Source organism: Schistocerca nitens, chromosome 3 (assembly GCF_023898315.1).
Source record: "Schistocerca nitens isolate TAMUIC-IGC-003100 chromosome 3, iqSchNite1.1, whole genome shotgun sequence".
Taxonomy (NCBI): Eukaryota; Metazoa; Arthropoda; class Insecta; order Orthoptera; family Acrididae; genus Schistocerca; species Schistocerca nitens.
The window spans coordinates 784,135,550-784,155,945 of NC_064616.1; the positions used below are offsets into that span (position 1 = coordinate 784,135,550).

Below are 20,396 nucleotides of genomic sequence, written 5' to 3' on the forward strand. Positions count from 1 at the left end.
AATCTTGTTAATAGCTTTCTCTAAACCTACAAATGCCTTAAACGTAGGTCTGACTTACTTTAACTTATCTTCTAATATAAGTCATAGGCCCAGTATTGTCTCGCATGTTCCTATATTTTTCCGTAATCCAAATTAATCTTCCCTAAGGTCGGTCCTTACCAGTTTTTCCCTTAATCTGTAAATAATTCTCCATCTTCTAATGACCTCCATGTCGACGAACGTTAAACCCTAAACTTCATTCCTGTTAATAATTCATGTCAGTATTTTCCAAAAATGACTTATTAAACTGATGGTCTTTTAATATTCATACCTATCCGCACTTGTCGTCTTTGACATTTGAATTACTATAGTCTTCTTGAAATCTGGGGGTATTTCGCCCGTCTCACGTATCTTGCAGACCATGTGGAATAGTTATGTCATGACTAGCTCTACCAGGGACCCTAATAATTCTGAGGTTAAGTGGTCTACTCTAGGTGCCTTGTTTTGACTTGGGTCGTTCAGTACTCTGACAAACTCTTCTCGCAATATCATATCTACCATCTCGCCTTCATCTACTTTCTCTTTCATTTCTATAATATTGTCTTCCAAGTTCGTTCCATTAAGTAGCCCTTTACAATGTTCCTTCCATATTTCAGCTTTGTCTTCTTTACTTTGGGTTGCCACCTGAGCTCTTACTATTCATGCAGCTGCTTCTCTTTACTCTGAAAGTCTCTTTAATTTTCTTATAGGCTGTCATGCAAATTTCCCTTCGTCACGCAAGCTTCTGCTGCGTTACATTTGTACTCTAACGTACGTATTTTGTATTTTCTTTCAGTCGCATTTTTCAGTCGCCTATATTCCCTTTCCCATGCTTCACGTGCTGCATTTTTATATTTTATCCTTTCGTCTGAGTTACCTAAAGATTTCTACTAGTCCTGGTCTCTCTGTCTATTTCATCTGCTGCTTTGACTATTTCATTTCTCAAATCTACCCATTCGTCTTCTACCTGAAACTTTCCGGTGTCTCCATGTCTCTTCCACGCACACACTCTTCTTTCATAATTCTTAAATCAAGTGCTAGGAACGATAAAATTTCGATTTGAGCAAATGTCTACCAGATAATTTTCCCCTGTTTGAGTCAACTGTTGTCTAATGGTTCCTTTGAAACTCTCGGCAACTTATGGTTCTTTCAGTTTACCCACATCCAATCTCCTTAGTTCACTGCATCTCTCTAATTCCTTCAGTTTTAGTCAGCAGTTCATAGCCAATAAATTACGGTCAGAGTCTAAATCTTCTCCTGGAAACGTCTTGAAATTTAAATTTTGGTTTCATAATCTTTGACTTAACATTATATAATCTACCTGAAACTTTTCGGTGTCTCCATGTCTCTTCCACGCACACACCCTTCTTTCATGATTCGTAAATCAAGTGTTAGGAATGATTAAATTTTGATCTGCGCAAATGTCTAACAGATGATTTTCCCTTGCATTCCTTTTCGTCAGTCCATGTTATCCTACCATTTTTCCTTCTCCTTTTCCTGTTATCTAATTCAAGTCGCCCATCACAACTAAATTTTCGTCTTTCTTCTGTTAATGTTAATCCTGTTAAAGTGTGTACCAAAGGAATTATTCATGTCAAGGCTCATGATACATTATACATCCTGAATAGCCTCCTCATCCAGAAGTGTATGTGTAATTTCAGTGGTTATTTTATATATCCTAGCTATTTTAGAATTTTAAATTAGGAGCGCTCTAGATTTTAGTTGAGTGGCATTTATTGTACTACATTGCCTAACAGAGAAGGTATCCTAATTACTGACAGTTTTCAAGGTAATCATACATAAATATAATGACTCCTTGCGTCGAAGTTATCAGAATTTACTATCAACTGAAAAGTGACTTTGCAGTGCAAACTTTGCTCATGTAATCATATTTGGATACATGACTACTCTGACAAAACAGACAACTCTAGGTACACTTGAAGCCTCAGTCAACAGCAAGGAAACTATTTCATCATCGAAAAGCAATAGTTCAATGTCTTTTGCACTGATAACGAGATATTCACCCTTATATGTTTTTAAATAAAGGAAGAATGAATTACATGAGTTCCATCTATGCCATGTCTGATATCACCGTTCAGATGACACATAATGACACATCTTGATTCATTTAGATGTTTGGCTTTCGTCTGAAATTTATCTATATTCTGACTACGAAAATTTTGTGAATTTACGCTAGTAGATGTTATACGAGTTCATATTACCTTACAAATATTTTTATCCAAGAAACTCGGTCAGTTTGAGTTCTTGCACGAAACATTGTTTTAGTGACTGCCTATTCTGTGCCAGAATCATTAGAAATTACATTGGTTGTAATCATGCTAGGAAATGCAGCTACAATAGTCACATAAACGACATTTCGGTAAATTTACAAAGCCAGTCTAGTTTCATACAAAACAATGAGAGTCAGATTAATTTCGGAACTGTTTCATTTATTTCAGTTCTTGGTTATGCTTGTTATTCTAAGAAATAGTGTCTGACTGAAGAACGACTGAATGATAAAGATCACATTTCCTGCAACAAGACACACCATGAACCTCAATATGTCACTGCCCAGTATTTTGTGTGTGTGTGTGGGGGGGGGGGGGGGGTGCAGTGTTTTATGATCCTTCCATGTGAGGTTATTAGAGACGCAGCACAGAGGAAGAAGGAGTAGAAAATTGGCCCTGTCCTTTTCATAGAAAATGTTCCGACATTTGCCTTACGCGATCCGGGGAAACAGCAAAAATCTAAATCAGGATGGCTGGACAGTCATTAGTCCGCCCGACTGTGTCCCCAGTGTCTTACCACTGGGCTGTATCATTCAGTGGGAGTGTGTGTGTGTGTAAGAGAAGATTATATAAATATATTCCCTTTTCAGAAATAGGGAGCACAAGATCAATTTTTCAGTGGCGACTGCAGATATTTTATTTTATAACTTCATGAATCTGGGAGGAAATTGTAGATTGTTTCTTATTATCTCGTATCACCTGCCCACAATTCCAGCGCAGCTGACATTTGGTTGATATGGCCCTGTTGAGACACGCATTCGGTTTATGCACTGTAATAGTGAATTAACTTACAGTGCAGTCAGTACTTTTCCTGGTTAATGTAATGTTCGATATTTCAGTCAATACAATAACGTGGGGAAAATTGTATTTGGTAATAACTGACAAAAAAGAAAATGTCTCGGAAGCTTTCTGCCACCATGAGAATAGAAAACCAGTGCAAGTATTAGAAACTGTAGGAATATATCATCGATACAATCAATAAAATCACGGAAAGCATGAAAGAGTGCTATTTCATTTCTACTATGGGAACTCCTTATAAAAATATTTAAATTTTCTGGAATTTGGCAGACTGAGCATTAGAAACTTTTATTTTTTCCAGAATCGAAAAAGCGGCACCAACCGAAGCGCATTACATTCTGAATTTTTATTTTGTACCTGACGATATAGCAGAATAAACTGTTAGTGCTGTCTTGCAGGTCAGCACTGAGGTGCTTGGTGGGAGACAGGAACACTTCCATTGTGAATGCGGGCGGATGGCACTGTTTTAGAGTCATTGACCTTGTCTCCACATCTGTATATGAAATGTGTCACGGATGTTTCTCGTCCGGATTCATGTTACACTGTAGTTCCTTCCGCAGCATAGGGCTAGTAACGGTTAGTGATAGTAGGCCAGTGGATTGGCAGACCAAATCTCTTCTTTTGGAATTTAACGACTCCAGAAATGCTCATAAGAGGAGTCCATTGCTAACAATACTCAAAATTAGATAACGTATTGAAATTATAAGTTGTTAATATATATAGATGGTAAAAAAATTTAAAGCAATATAGGCCTATATTCGTCTTATTTTCCGACAGATATAAAATGTTGGAATGAATCGTAACACATAATGTCGTTTATTACACAGATTTTAAAAAAATGACCTACTGAAATACCATGGACATGATTACGCCTAATTTACGGCGTGGTTTGCGTCACGTCAGTCCCTGTATAGCGACAGTGGTCCACAATAGAAATTATGTGCAGAAATGTCAGTGTAAATAATGTTTGCCTCCGATGACACACTTTTCGACCATGAAGTGTATAAGTGCTAAAAACGAAAAACTTATTTTGTGTTAATATAACCAAACCAGAGTAAAACATTTCACATTCTTTCCATATATATCACCCTTTTGTCCTCTCCTACTGTGGATCCTGAATGCTAACGCTTTTCCACTTTACTAGCTTTTTTATACGACTAGATGAGTTATGAGATAAAACAAGGGAATTAGCAATGTGGTTTAGCTTATTCCCAGCAACACGTGTTCACATGTTAGACAACATGAACGAGGAACGAGTTTTCTGTGTAGTTAAGACAAGATTTTTCGACACTGTGAAAATCTAGTCAGTCTCATATTCGTTAATGACCTCTGCAGGTGAAGCGAGAAATCTTCGTTACTGTTCTGGAGAGAGTCCAGCGGGAGGTGGTTTCGTCGTTGCACTCGTCCGATCTGTACATAAAATCTCAAACATGTAGCGGTACCATGGTTAATGAATGTAGCGTGCTGTGCTGGGTGCGCGTTGCTTTGGATGAGTATGTGCTGAAGGGAGGATAGAAAACGAAACTCGGTGCCTCCTGAATAACACTACGAGGGCAGGTGATTTTAACGTAAAGGAGAAGTAAAGTAAAGAAAACAATTATGTTCTCTGTGTTTCGTAGAATTATTTTCGTTTTACGGGCATTATTTTAATATCTGCAATGAACTCAAAAAATGGTCTGTGTATTAAACAGGACTTCTATGCGGGTTATTCGTAAATGGACTTTTTCCTTCTTGGCGTTCGTCGTTTCTAGCAGGAAATATGAATTACATTATAGTTTTTAGACAGATAATAAAAAGTATTATTTTGTTGTTTACGCTATTTTGACACCCGTCATATTATTTTCAGTGGACTAGCACGTTGCTTTCTGCGGTAATAGCAGTTACAACTGTGAAATGTTAGGCAGCAGTGCGCTGTTGTTATCTGAGCTCGTCGGTTCTGACGAACATTTTCGCTTGAAATTAACCATCTCGCAGTCAACTGCGACTGCGCGATAATCGATGCGTGGCTAGCCGTGTGCAGCCAGTCAAGCACGGAGGATCGTGGTCAGACTAAAAGCAAGCGGAAGAAAGCGAAGGAGAAAGGACGGGGAAAGTGCGGCCCACTGGCACATGGAAAAGCCTCATGGTTTAGCCACTAGACCCACTTCGACTTCGCGAACTGGTTGCTTCACTGTTTTATTGTAACCGACTGCACAGCTGCACAGTTAAATTTACCCACTATCTAAATTAGCTTCATATTACGCTGTAAGAGTTTCCTATTCGCATTGTATCTCTGGAGTATATTTATATGGTGGCTTAACTAAACTTCAACAGTAAACACACTGAGATGCGCAACGGCGCTCTTTTAGAGCCTGCCACTGGAGTTCGATGAGAATCTCCGTGACGCTTTCGCACTTTCTGAACGAACCCGTGGTGAAACACTGTTCCTATTGGCATCTAGTCTATTTCTTCTATCAGTGCCATCTCGTAAGGATTCCATTGTATCTGAGACTGACATCCACCTTTCCTATGATCAGTGCTCCTATACTTAGAAGTTTCATGGATGTGACTGTTTCCAATGATTGTTCGGAAATCGTGTAATGAAAAAAAATATTTTTTTTTTCTTTCTCTCTCGGTGATATGCTTTCATGTACTTCTTCTTCTGAGAGGCTGTGACAAACACATAGTAATAGAGCTGTTTCAGTTTCTATGATCAGCTGGCAGTAACCGTTAATGTATAATTTTATGGTAAATTTGTAGAATATTGCCGGCCGGAGTGGCCGAGCGGTTCTACTCGCGCGACCGCTACGTTGGCAGGTTCGAATCCTGCCTCGGGCATGGATGTGTGTGATGTCCTTAGGCTAGTTAGGTTTAAGTTGTTGTAAGTTCTAGGGGACTGATGACCTCAGCAGTTAAGTCCCATAGTGGTCAGAGCCATTTGAACCATTTTTTGTAGAATATTCTAATATATTTTAGCATGTCCATCCAACACATACTGAACTCACACGCAAAGTTTTGGCTGGTGACGCACCGCCGTTTTGGCCACTGACGGGTGAATCTGGCCTACCGACCGCCATGTCATCCATCAGCCAATGGCGTCATGTAGATGTGGTATGGAGGTATGGGGATCAGCTCACAGCACTGCCGGCCGTTGTTGGGTTATCAGAGCTGATGCCGCCGTTACTGCGTCAAGTAGCTGCTTGGCATCACGAAGCTGAATGTACCCCGTTCCAGTCTTCCCACAAAGGAGAAATCCCTAGTAGCGTCCGGATCGAACCCGGGTCTTCGACATGACTGTCAGTCGTGTGGACCAGACGGACTTAAATGACTATGCTTTCCATAAAACAAGCTAAGCGTGACAGATAGCGTATGATTTCACGCTACATCACACTGGCAGACGCACGAAGCGTGCCGACTTAACAACACTATAAATAGTACATTCGTTGTTTCTCCGTTTTTTCTACATTACCTCTGTCAGTTCAGTATTACGGAAACAGCCGGAAGCACCGACATGATACAGTGATCATATGAGTTCAAATCTCGCATGTATAAACGCGATTTCAAAGCCGGAGCCTATAGTCTTCCATCAAATTACCTACAAAACTCAAATATATTCGGGAGATGTATTGGAAATTCATTACGAGTAACATTAAATTTTTAAATATGTCACGAATTCCAAGATATATGATTATAATCATTTTGGATCTTCATTATGTTATGAATGGTCCACACATCATTTGGAATACTATGGACGTTAATCATCTCGGACTATACTAGACATCATGGCGGAAACAAAAGAGAACAGCTACGCTATCGTCACCAGAGGGTTTAACGCACATGCATAATGGCAGTGGCTTTCAGATGTTCCACTGGAAGTGGGTCATCTTGATACGACATTTCTGCAAGCGCATCTCCGCGTATCCCACAAAATGGCTAATTAAACACCACCTAACGAGCCACTTCTTTATGCACTCTGACCTCCGCATTGTGTCTGCTTCAGATTTCACTTTCCTTTAACTTTTCAGCATACTGTCTTACAGTTCCAGGAGGGAAGTTCACCTACTGTAATATTTTACAGATTAGTTCCTGTATTATTAAAGTTTCCGGACTTTACTGACACGCTCCGTGGAACATATTATTGCGTTTCCAAGTAATCGCCATCCTCAACCTCTGATTGGAGTGGCCGGATTACATTAGTGACGCAACTGGTAAAAGAGAATTTAAAATATTTATTTACTTTTGTAATTGTACTCTGAAACAGGCAATATTTGCAGTCTCGAGTCACTGCAGAACAGTTAACATTTTTAACACGCTTTTTGTCATAGGCTCCTCGTGACTGTTGGTTCTGGGTTTAAGCATACTTTTACAAGTAATATATTATCACAATAATTTCATTTTTCTATTTACGTCCAACGCGATTCAGGGCTACAACTCGATTTTCAAGGAGCACATTTGCATTTCTGGGCGTTACATCTGCTTCATTTTGTCACGTAGCAGTAAGTGAATTAAGAATTGTTAATGTTACGTGAAAAGCGGCTGAGACAAGAATTAACGAAAACATAAACCCTTATTGGTGATTGTCTTTATTTGGATATAATATGTTCGTCTCCTGCATTGATGAAAAACTTTTACTTACTTACACTTCAAATGATTAACCGTATTTTTATTGCACTATATGACTTAAATGACATAATTTAGTTTGTGTTTCAATACCGTTTTAAACTAATATGTGTCATATTAGTTTCGTTTGCATAAACAGACAAAATAAAGTAAAATTACTCAGATGAATAGTGGTTTCAACAGTCTTGCACGTGGTTAGGAATGTTTGTTAGCATTTTCGATGTCTCAAATCATTCGTGATAATATCCTGTTTCCATCAATAAGTAGGCAATTAATACATTAAAGTGTGTAATCAAGTAAGATGAGCGTACTACATTTTCCATGAAAACAAATGTAATGAAATGAAATATCTACTGCAGAGAGCTGATGGGGGGGGGGGGGGGGGGAGATGGCAATGCGGTGACGAATCGGACTGGCGTGTGACGTGATGGGTGAGAAGGCATGAGAGGCAGCCAGGGGAGAGGTTGGAAACGCTTGAGAAGAGCGGGAGTATTTGTGTTTCAGAAACGAAGAATGTAATTGCCTTCATTCATCGTTGTAAGGCAGTTGTACATTGCTGAACATAGAAAGTATTCTGTTGTTTTCATTGTTCGTTTGTTCGTTCGGCATGTCAATGGGTAGGAGAATCTGCTCCCTATGTACACTATGTGATCAGTAGTATCCGGATACCTGGCTGAAAATTATTTACAAGTTCGTGGCACCCTCCATCGGTAATGCTGGAATTCAATACGGTGTTGGCCCACACTTAGTCTTGATGACAGCTTGCATTCTCGTAGGCATACGTTCAGTCAGGCGCTGGAAGGTTTTCTTGGGGAATGGCAGCCCATTCTTCATGGAGTGCTGCACTGAGGAGAGGTATCGAAGTCGGTCGGTGAGGCCTGGCACGAAGTCGGCGTCCCAAAACATCCCAAATGTGTTCTATACGATTCAGGTCAGGACTCTAAGGAGGCCAGTCCATTACAAGGATGTTATTGTCGTGTAACCACTCCGCCACAGGCTGTGCATTATGAACAGGTGCTCCATTGTGTTGAAAGATGCAGTCGCCATCCCTGAATTGATCTTCAACAGTGCGAAGCAATTAGGTGCTTAAAACATCAATGTAGGCCGGTGCTGTGATAGTTCCACGTAAAACAACAAGGGGTGCAAACCCCCTCCATGAAAAACACTACCGCACCGTAACACCACCACCTCCGAATTTTATGGAAGATGACGTTCACCGGGAATTCGCCATACCCACACCCTGCCGTTGGATCGCCACATTGTGTACAGTGATTCGTCACTCCACACAACGTTTTCCCACTGTTCAGTCGTCCAATGTTTACCCTACTTACACCAAGCGAGGCGTCGCTGGGCATTTACCGGCGTGATGTGTGGCTTATGAGCAGCCGCTCGACCATGAAATCCAAGTTTTCTCACCTCCCGCCTAACTGTCATAGTACTTGCAGTGGATCCTGATAGAGTTTGGAATTTCTGTGTTATGGTCTGGATAGATGTCTGCCTATTACACATTACGACCGTCTTCAACTATCGGAAGTCTCTGTCAGACACCAGACGAGTTCGGCTTGTACGCTTTTGTGCTGTACATGTCCCTTCACGTTTCCACTTCACTATCACATCGGAAACGGTGGACCTAGGGATGACTTACACCTTCTAGAGCACGTTGGGTGGCACGGGATACATGCGGACGTGCATTGTCCTGTTGGAACAGCAAGTTCCCTTGCCGGTCTAGGAATAGTAGAACGATGGGTTCGATGACGGTTTGGATGTACCGTGCACTATTCACTGTCCCCTCGACGATCACCAGTGGTGTACGGCCAGTGTAGGAGATCGCTCCCCACACCATGATGCCGGGTGTTGGCCCTGTGTGCCTCGGTCGTATGCAGTCCTGATTGTGGCGCTCACCTGCACGGCGCCAAACACGCATACGACCATCATTGGCACCAAGGCAGAAGCGACTCTCATCGCTGAAGACGACACGTCTCCATTCGTCCCTCCATTCACGCCTGTCGCGACACCACTGGAGGCGGGCTGCACGATGTTGGGGCGTGAGCGGAAGACGGCCTAACGGTGTGCGGGACCGTAGCCCAGCTTCATGGAGACAGTTGCGAATGGTCCTCGCCGATACCCCAGGAGCAACAGTGTCCCTAATTTGCTGGGAAGTGGCGGTGCGGTCCCCCACGGCACTGCGTAGGATCCTACGGTCTTGGCGTGCATCCGTGCGTCGCTGCGGTCCGGTCCCAGGTCGACGGGCACGTGCACCTTCCGCCGACCACTGGCGACAACATCGATGTACTGTGGAGACCTCACGCCCCACGTGTTGAGCAATTCGGCGGTACGTCCACCCGGCCTCCCGCATGCCCACTATACGCCCTCGCTCAAAGTCCGTCAACTGCACATACGGTTCACGTCCACGCTGTCGCGGCATGCTACCAGTGTTAAAGACTGCGATGGAGCTCCGTATGCCACGGCAAACTGGCTGACACTGACGGCGGCGGTGCACAAATGCTGCGCAGCTAGCGCCATTCGACGGCCAACACCGCGGTTCCTGGTGTGTCCGCTGTGCCGTGCGTGTGATCATTGCTTGTATAGCCCTCTCGCAGTGTCCGGAGCAAGTATGGTGGGTCTGACACACCGGTGTCAATGTGTTCTTTTTTCCATTTCCAGGAGTGTATTTCTAACGTCTGTCTACTTCAGAATTTTGAAATACTTTTTACGCTGTGTATATTGTGACATTTATGGAGATCGAAAATCTCCTCTGTAGAAACAAACATCGATTTGGCAAATGACGGTCATGTGAAACTCAGTTTGCTCTGTTCGTGCACGAGATCGAGAGGGTATCTAGGTTGATGCTTGTTCCTCGATTTAATAAAGACGCTCGATACAGCTCCGCTCTGCCGCCAAATGTACAAAATACGAACGTACGGAATATCAGACCAGCTTTGTGACTGGGCTGAACAGGTCTTAGAAATTAGAATACAGCATCTCACAGTTAATGGAGGCGAACCTCCGGACATAAAAGTAATTTTGTGCGTACCTCAAGGGCGTGCCTTCGGACCATCAATTTCCACGATATATATGGAATGTAAGAAACTTTGCAACAGCCAAACAGGTTTAAATTTGCATATGCCGCTTTGGGATAACGTAGTGAGACATGTAGGGAATGGAATAAATGCGTCATCACCTACCTCTAAAAAATTCAAAGCTGTGCCCTCAAAGGGCAAGGTGATGCTCACTGTCTTTTCCGACGTCCAATGTTCGATACTCATCGAATTCGTTGAACTCGGAAAAACCGTTAACAGCGACGTGTACTGTGAGACACTCCGTAGTCCGCCTTACAGCCTGAACGTGTTGCCCTGCGAATTCAGCATGTTTGGTCCGCTATAAAAACATCTCAACTCGGATAACGAACTGGAGGACACAGTGGAGGACTGGCTCCTTTCACAGCCACAGGAATGCTTGGAACAGGGAATCCTTTTGCTTGTGGAACAGTGGAATAGTTGTGCTCAGGTCTCTTTTGATTACTTTTGAATAAAGACTTCAATTATACTCACAGCATTGTTTCATGCCTTTTCTTTTGAACACCCCTCAGATATAAATGATCGAATGGATAATGTCGGAACGTCCATGGGGTTGTTCGCGGATGAACGGTTATAAATGGTTCAAATGGCTCTGAGCACTATGCGACTTAACTTCTGAGGTCATCAGTCGCCTAGAACTTAGAACTAATTAAACCTAACTAACCTAAGGACATCACACACAACCATGCCCAAGGCAGGATTCGAACCTGCGACCGTAGCGGTCGTTCGGCTCCAGACTGCAGCGCCTAGAACCGCACGGCCACTCCGGCCGGCGGAACGGCTATATACGGACAAGTGGCCACACTAGAAAAATGTTGGAAGATGCAGCAAGACCTGCACAAGATCGATGATTGCTGTACGCATTGGCAGTGGACCCTCAACACAAACAAATTTACCGAATATTACATAAATAGGCGGAAAATCCATTACTGCATGATAACACGATTGCAGAACAATTATTGGAATCAGCCATATCCATTAAATATCCGGGAATATATATATGGAATTATTTAAAATGGAACGACAGTATAAAATTCGTTGTGGCCGAGCGGTTCTAGGCGCTTCAGTCCGGAACCGCGCTGCTGCTACGGTCGCAGGTTCGAATCCTGCCTCGGGCATGGATTTGTGTGATGTCCTTAGCTTAGTTAGGTTTAAGTAGTTAAAAGTCTAGGGGACTGATGACCTCAGATGTTAAGTCCCATAGTGCTTGGAGCCATTTGAACCATTTGCATAAAACCGATAGCAGGAAAGACAAATAGCAGACTGATTTTCATTCGGGTTCATTCACTTTCATTAAGGTTGCTATATAATTGTTGTGTGGAGGAATGGTGATAAGAGGAGTGTGGTGTTGTGTGCAGGCGTGGCGACCGTGCCGACGGTGCTGCAGGAGGTGGACGTGGAGGTGATCGCCAACGACCGCTGCCAGCGCTGGTTCCGCGCCGCCGGTCGCCGCGAGACCATTCATGACGTCTTCCTCTGCGCCGGCTTCAAAGAAGGCGGCCGCGACAGCTGCCAGGTGACACTCACAAATACACTCATCTCATTTTCTATCTACTTCTGCCTGTCCTCCCTCCTTTATTGACTCATATACTTCTGTTGGCAGACCCGTTCATCTACACTCATATCATAGTATACTGCGTTATTCCTAAGTACCCCCGGGGTTTCAGAAGACGACTTCGCGAAAACTAAAACACATACAGGAAACTGACACGTATCAGTTTATATAGCATGTCTCCAAGTTTCTAATCGTAATACGCACCGTGGCGTAGTTGTGGAGTGCACCACTATGATAGGCGTGTCAGAACATGTAGACAAACCATCCACTCCCTATTGTCGCATCGAATTTATAAACAGCAACCCGGTGAACAGATTTCTAAAATGAACTGCTGACTTTGCGCGTTCTCGGGCAGCAGCAGACCTGACTTTAATGATTGTCGTGCGTGTATTGGCGTTTGATGCGTCACAGATTTTGCCCATATTCAGCATTTGTAATGGGAGTTAAAAACACTGAGAGATTCTCTATTCACTGATACATGCCTGTTTTCTGCTTACAGGGGCTGAACCAAAATATTGGAACACCAAAAGCACAACACTTTACCATCCATAATATGGTGTAGGAAACCGTTTGGATTGAAAACAACTTCAGTCGTCTCGAAATGGATAAATACAGCCCCTGTATGGTTTTCAAGACAATCTTATACATCCTGCTAGTTCAGTAACGGTGATGAAGGTGCACAGCGATCACGCCCATTTATCTCCGAAGTTGACTACAAAGGCTCAATAATATTGAGATCTGGTGACGGTAGCGGCCAAGGGAGAAGCGAAACTTTATCGTCGTTCTGACAAAACCAATGTGAGCTGTGTGAACTGAGGCCCTGTCGACTTGGAACACACCATCACCCTTGGCGGAGCGAGCATTATACCATGGGATGGGCTTGATCAACTGAAACTGTCACATAATCCTTGACAATAATGCGATCTTGCAGAGTAACCATGGGCTACATGGAATACCAAGCTATGGTTGCCCCGCACTTCGTTTTCCTGTTATGAACTTCCCTTCGTGTTGTTTTGATGCTAATAGTGTTCGCAAATGAGGCATTCAGTTCAGCAGTGCCTTTTGCAGCCGTTGTCCTCTCATCTTTCGTCGCAATCCTTTGCAATGACTGTCTGTCAAGATCACTCAACATACATTTTCGTCCCCATTGTGATTTAACGGATAATGTTTACCCACTTTCCCTGTATGCGGAATAAATCTTCGATATGGTGCCTCTTGAAACGCCAAACGCTTCGGCTCCTTTGGCTACGGAAGCACCAACCATAGGAGCACCAACAATTTTCCCACATTCGAATTGACTTAGCTCCGACGTTGGAGGAGAAGAAGGGTAGGTTAGTGTACTTTATTTATTTTGGTTGGGAAAGTGAAGTAGAGATCGGTCCTAATTGCGTAATTAATCATGAGTGTCTAAAATCGAAATACAACTCAAGAACTGACGATGGCATACAGCTGGTGTTATCCTGTTGGGAAAAAATTTCACAGTACGACAATGCTGTTCCGATGGCGACTGGCACTTGCGACGGACTGAGGACATTGGAAAGGTGGTATTCGTGGTCAAATACGACAACGCAACCTACATGCTTGGCTGGCATTTGCAATAATGTTCAAGCATCCATTTTTCGCGTTGTTTCCATGAATTTGTCCCACCCCCTATCAGAACAACCCTGTATTTAGCATCACTTCATGTACTAAATTCGAACTTAACATACCATGTTACGTACATCTTTCCTGATATTTCTCCCGTCAGTAAGTACGAACTATAATTCGTCACTTTCGCGTCCATTATATTTAGTTAGGCTGTTACTTCACCTACAGCGCTAGCAAGATGCTTCACAAGTAATTTACTAATTCATTTACTGTCATAATTATTATCATCTTTTACCATTTAATGATATATTTCAGCGTAAATCCTGATAAATGAAAGTCTTTTAGTACACTTCTCTATGGATTATTAATGCTATAGACATTTGGATAAATTTTGGTGACGTAACTGGAAACTGCGCCTTTCAAGAGTAGCAGCGTCTGGCTGCATAAGGAAGAACAAAAGATGTGTAAAATATGGCCGGAGAACATATACGGTTGAAATGGTATAAGACTTCAAGCTTTCATCAGTACCCTCCATTGTCTTTGTTAGGAAAAAAACTAGCTGTGAAAGAGATGACGAATATCTACGGATGTAAAATATCCCCTACTGACCCTGTGACTAGATATTACATCGACACCACAGTGATATGTTATCCGTAAGGTCATTGTTCTCATCAAGATCTCAGAATTAAGGCATAGCAATCAATTTAGTTGCCATAATAGTTCCGCTATGTTTCATAATGGTCGTGCAACCCTTTTGCAGCGTTCTCCAAGAAGTATTAAGTTAATATAATAATAATTTCTACATTCGCTACTCCCCCACTTCTTCATCTCTCGCTCTGCAGACTGTCTAGAGACGTACGTCCTGCAGCTCACTGAGTTACCAATCCAACTCCTTTACTGATTCATTCCATCCGCATTTTGGGAAGTCTACTAGCATACAACATTTCTTTCACTCTCAGCCCTTGGTGGGCATCGAAACTCGCCATCTTCGTCACTGATGGACTCTGCCTGATTACTGACTTTACTGACTCACATGTCATTCTCTGTTACATCTTTCTTCCCTGAATTGTCGCACAGCCCTTAGTCGAAAAAGCTTACTTTTTTTCCTTCACAGGCCCATGATGTAATAATAATTGTAAAACAGCGGAAGTCAAATTAAAACGAGACAGATGCAAAAAAGTAAGTAAATTGTCATTATTTCAAAAGCAATCGCCGTAAATGTTAATACATTTATCCTACTGTGATACATGACTGCCAAGGCCTTCGTGGACCACATATTGCAAACAGTGTTTCGATTACGCTGCAGAAATTTTGCTGGGAAGCCTCTTACACATCCATCATACAGTTCCAATCTCTCCCCAACCGATTTCCATATTTTTAGTGGCCTGAAGAAAGACATTAGCGGCCGTCGATCTGCTTCGAATGATGGGGTGCGCGCCTGGATGCAGTCATGGTTCCATAGGCAGTCGTAAACATTTTCCCATGAAGGAACTGATCGTCTTGTCTCACAATGGGATAAATGTATTAACAGTTATGACGATTACTTTTGAAATAATAAAGAATTTACTTACTTTTTTCAATCTGTCCCGTTTTCATTTTACTGCCCGTTGTATTTATTAAATTAAAAATTGTTTTACAGAAGCATAATTTAATTTTCCCATTTATGTATTGCTCAGAATTTCCATTTTAAAAGAAAAAACCTCCTCGTGCACAGCCAATCAACGGTAAGCATGCACTTTCTTCCAGAACTTCAGAAAACGATTCCCTTATGGTCACGTAAGAAAATGAGTGTTAGAAAAGAAAGAGATAGCGTTTTTTTTTTCGTCCATTGATGATACAGTATTATATTACTTATGCATCTGTATTTTTGGAAGCAGATATAATGAATAATTTCTGATGTTACTACGTGAGCGTCGAATCACACTGACAGAAAATGTTGTTTCTGAAGTATATCTTCCATACATGGTCGTACTACATATCCGCATTGCGTAAAAGTGCTGTTTTTCATTCACTTTGGTACATGTGATGGAGGATCACGTTCTTTCAGCATTGTGAAAAAAGCTTATACAATTTTAATGAGCGTTACCTTACTCTTTTTCCTAATTTGTATTATTTATCATGTGGCCTACAGGGAAAAGCTATATTCACGAGAAAAAACTGATCTGAACTCTTTCGGTAATTAAAGCTTTCTATCACTTTGTGTCAGTCTGCAATGATCTCTGTATCCTGCGGTGGATGCTACTTAAAACAGAAGTGAATTACAACTTTTTTTCAGAAACCCCAATGATTTACTGTAACTCTTTGTACACAGGGCGATTCTGGTGGACCGCTGACGACGACGATGAATGGACGTAAGGTTCTGATTGGTCTCGTGTCATGGGGTATTGGCTGCGGCCGAGAACACCTACCAGGAGTCTACACCAACATACAGAAGTTCGTGCCTTGGATAGACAAAGTCATCCATTAGCTCCTGCTCGCGTGCAGACACCGATATCGTTCCAAGGAAATACATTCCACAGACTACTCAAGAGGTAACATAGTTCCTTTGAGGTCTTCCGCGTGTGGAAGTTCGTTAACGCTGTACTCATCTTGTTTTACAGAACTGTGTGAATATGTCTCGTTTTGTTTACTGCCTGTATGGGAAACCCAAGAGAGAGAATCGTTTAACTTATAGTGGTACGTTTTCTATGTGAGCGATAACAGGCAACAGACATTTGAAATAGGACATGCGTCTTTCATTCGTCGATGTGGAACACAGGGTCATGTAAAATAATAATTATTATAGCCAACGAGAGCAGGCAGTGCGGTGCAGCAAGCTCTCTGTAATACCAAACTGAAGGTACACTGTCTTTCATACAAAACCATAGGTTCGTTTTATTGATAAGATAAACCATATGTGTGAAGTACAAGTATAAGCTTCGAATTTCTCTTTAATGAAACATGTGCGATGTATTTATTTACTTCACCAGGATAACGTTAGCCGCAACGTAACATTTTGTATACTGACGCTGTTCAGCAACGTAATTATGTTTTATGTATGTATGTTTCTAGAGCGAACCGCAAACTATTAAACGACCTTTACTTATCAGTCCTGGCATCCAGAAGTAGTGTATTAAGAATGTGAGATTAAGTGTTTCTCTTTTATGTTGTAGTACATTGTATAAAACCTTGTGAGCGATGAACTGTAGGACGAAAGTTCAGCTTCTAATGAGAGATGTAAACTCTTGCATTTGTAATGGAAGCTATAATTATTTTTAACAGCATCTATACTATGCCAGTGATATTTTGTACAATAAATAATTAATTTTGTAGCTGATGTGACTGTTTTGAGTGTGCACCAAATGTCTGTACATTATTTAGTTTTTCGTAGAGATTTTAAGCAATTCCTGTAGCTCTTCTGGGAACAGACCAATCAGCAGACATCTGTTTGACATACATTTTTTTGCTGTGCACCATGTTATCACAGACCATGAAAATGACTGTTTTACGAGAACAAAATTTATAATAAATCAAACATTTTCAGTGAACTCAGATACATCTTGTGTCATGCAGACATGTGAAACAATCCACTGTATGAAACTAACATTTCGCAAAATATAAAGGGGGCTGTTATTACTATAAAAACAAAGACTTAAATGAACAAAAGTTAGATGAAAACATTAAAGACTTCAACCATGAAATGAGGCAATTGATTAGTGTAATCTATCAACCGATATCACATTAACACAAGAAAATATTTACAGCTCCTTCAAAAAACATTATGGTGTTCTATCTGTAGAAATTGTTCTTCTACACTCAAATTATAGTACAATTTGTATTTTGTGAAACAATGAAGATGAAGTGTAATTATTATTTATTCATCAAGGAATTGTCAATTTGGTAATGGAAGGATGTGGGGGGGGGGGGGGGGAGGGGTAAAAGCTGCAGAGAAAATCTAGGCTGTATTCAAGCCTAGATTTTCTCTATAAGCAGGTTCAAACGGATGGAGAGTGCGGCAGTCATGCAGAGACGAAGATGCTTATACAACATAGACTAGCTCGGAGAGCTGCTTCAAACGTCTTCAGACTACAGATCATAGTAACACAACATATTATTTACTAAGCATATTTGGGAATTATAAGAACATCCACCATGCACATTTAAAATGTAATGAATATGCAGTTGCAGTACGTAATTAATTACAAAACAAATAGCACCACACTGTAATCTACACCACTTACATTAAATTATTTATTATAATAAAACTCATGAAGAAAAAATAATGAAAACTGGTACAAAAAATTTGTGGAAGAAAAGTTGAATAATGTGAAGAATCTAAGGTTTGAATGAAATCAGGTAATTTTTGGGAATGTGGTCCATCTACGCACTTAAATGAAAGGCTCTTTGTTTTGTTCCATATACTTTTCACCTCTTTTTGTTTATGAAGGTTCTTCCGTCACTTGTAATAGATGTTTGTTTTATGCATATAATAACTGCATCATATAATGACTCCGGTAAGCTGCTATATTACAACTGTTCACTTTCTTGCTTGGTAAGAAACAACTTTATGGAGGACAAGTTTTGTTAGGTTAAATTAGTATTTTGTTCTATTTATGAATCTGTGATAGTATTCCATGTGTGTCATCCTGGAGTTGTATTTATTTGGTCTGCATACAACAGAATGTCATCTTTACAGAGTTTTTATACACATATCAGTTGGACATTTTACCTTCGCTTTACACTATTTGTTGGTTGTCTATGTTTACTATATACAGGGTGAGTCACAAACTATTGCACCTAGAATAACTCCGAAAGTGTGATAGTAGCTGAAAAGTCCGTGGGATAAATGTTGCATGGGACAACGGAGGCCATAATGTGGCGTTTTTTTTTTTTTTTTTTTTTTTTTTTTTTTTTTTTTTTTTTAGGTGCCATAGTTTGGTATTTATTTTCTGATAGCAGCTATCGAGGAAAAATCCAGTGGTGTGTAACAGTAATGTCTGTGAAGGTCAACGAAGGTTAAAAAGGTGGTATGAACGCCTATTTACGGAAGGTGTTCGATGTTATGACCGTTGGTATCAATGCAGTGCTGCAATCTTCTTATCATGGATTGAGTGGTATTCCTTATCACTTCGGCACTTATTGAAGCACATGCCCTGACAATTCTCTCTCGTATATTGCGCAAATAGTAAATATTCGCCGAATACGACGTATCTATCTAACGTGCCATTAACATGTAAACACCATTTGAGGGTTTCGCAGTTGAACACTGAGAGGAATGGTAAGACTAGTATCGTCTAATCAAGCGAATGTGAATGATGTAATCCTTCGAAGAAGAAGTCGATATGCTTCTCACTTACGGAGAATGCCAATGAAATTCAGTGAGAGCTAGAGACTTATACGCTGAAAGATATCCTCAACGTCCTCACCCTACACGTCGTACATTTAAATATGTGTATGATAAATTGAGAAAAACTGGACCTTTAACGCATCGGAAACATATCCGGCAAAGGAAATCTACTAACGAGGAACCGGAAATTGGTACTCTTGTCACTGTGGTTCCAGATCCTTGTGTTAGCTCGCGTCAGGAAATCTGGCATGAGCCGCCATAAACATCGTCCTTACCATTTCAGTCTCCACCAAGAATTAACTGATACGGATTGTATGCATCGCATTGAATTCTACAGATGGACTTAACTTCAGATTCAGTGAAATGACACATTTATTAATTTGATTGTATTTACTGACGAGGTTACATTCACGAACCATGTTAATGTTAATTTGCATAACATGCATTACTGGGCATCTGAAAATCCATGTTGGCTGCGGCAAGTTGCGAGAGAGAATTGTCAAAGAATGTTCAAATGTGTGTGAAATCTTTTGAGACTTAACTGCTAAGGTCATCAGTACCTAAGCTTACACATTACTTAACCTAAATTATCCTAAGGACAAACACACACACCCATGCCCGAGGGAGGACTCGAACCTCCGCCAGGACCAGCCGCACAGTCCATAACTGCAGCGCCTTAGACCGCTCGGCAGAGAATTGTCAGAGCACATGCTTGGATAAGTGCCGATGTGATAAGGAATACCACTCAATCCATGATAAGAAGATTGCAGCACTACATTGATACCAATGGTCATCACTTCGAATACCTTCTGTAAATGGACTTCATGCAGCCTTTGTGGCCTTCGTTGACCTTCGAAGACCTTAGTGTTACACATCATTGGATTCGCCTCGATAGCCGCTATCAGAAAATAAGTACCAAACTATAGCATCCAATTTTGAAAAACAAAGTTGACCTTCATATCTCTGAAGCGACCCCACCTAGAAACAAAAAACCAACGTCATATTATGACCCCAGTTGTCCCATGCAACTTTTGTCCCACAAACTTTTCAGCTCCTATGATACTTTCGGAGTTATTCTTGGTGGCAATAGTTAGTGGCTCACCCTGTATAATGTTGCCATCTGTCACTGTGTGTTTTACGTTTGTCAT

At 41.3% G+C, this 20,396-nt stretch overlaps 1 protein-coding gene across 1 annotated transcript in view; it reads left to right on the top strand.

Annotated features, from left to right (window-relative positions):
* The window catches only part of LOC126249763 (serine proteinase stubble-like), a 398,895-nt gene extending 381,492 nt beyond the window's left edge, over positions 1–17,403 (top strand). Inside the window, exons 9-10 of the mRNA XM_049951453.1 lie at positions 12,139–12,296; positions 16,234–17,403. Coding sequence (XP_049807410.1) covers positions 12,139–12,296; positions 16,234–16,389 — 314 coding nt within the window. The 3' untranslated portion in view covers positions 16,390–17,403. The remainder of the gene's footprint in view (positions 1–12,138; positions 12,297–16,233) is intronic.
* The last annotated feature ends 2,993 nt before the right edge of the window (positions 17,404–20,396 follow it).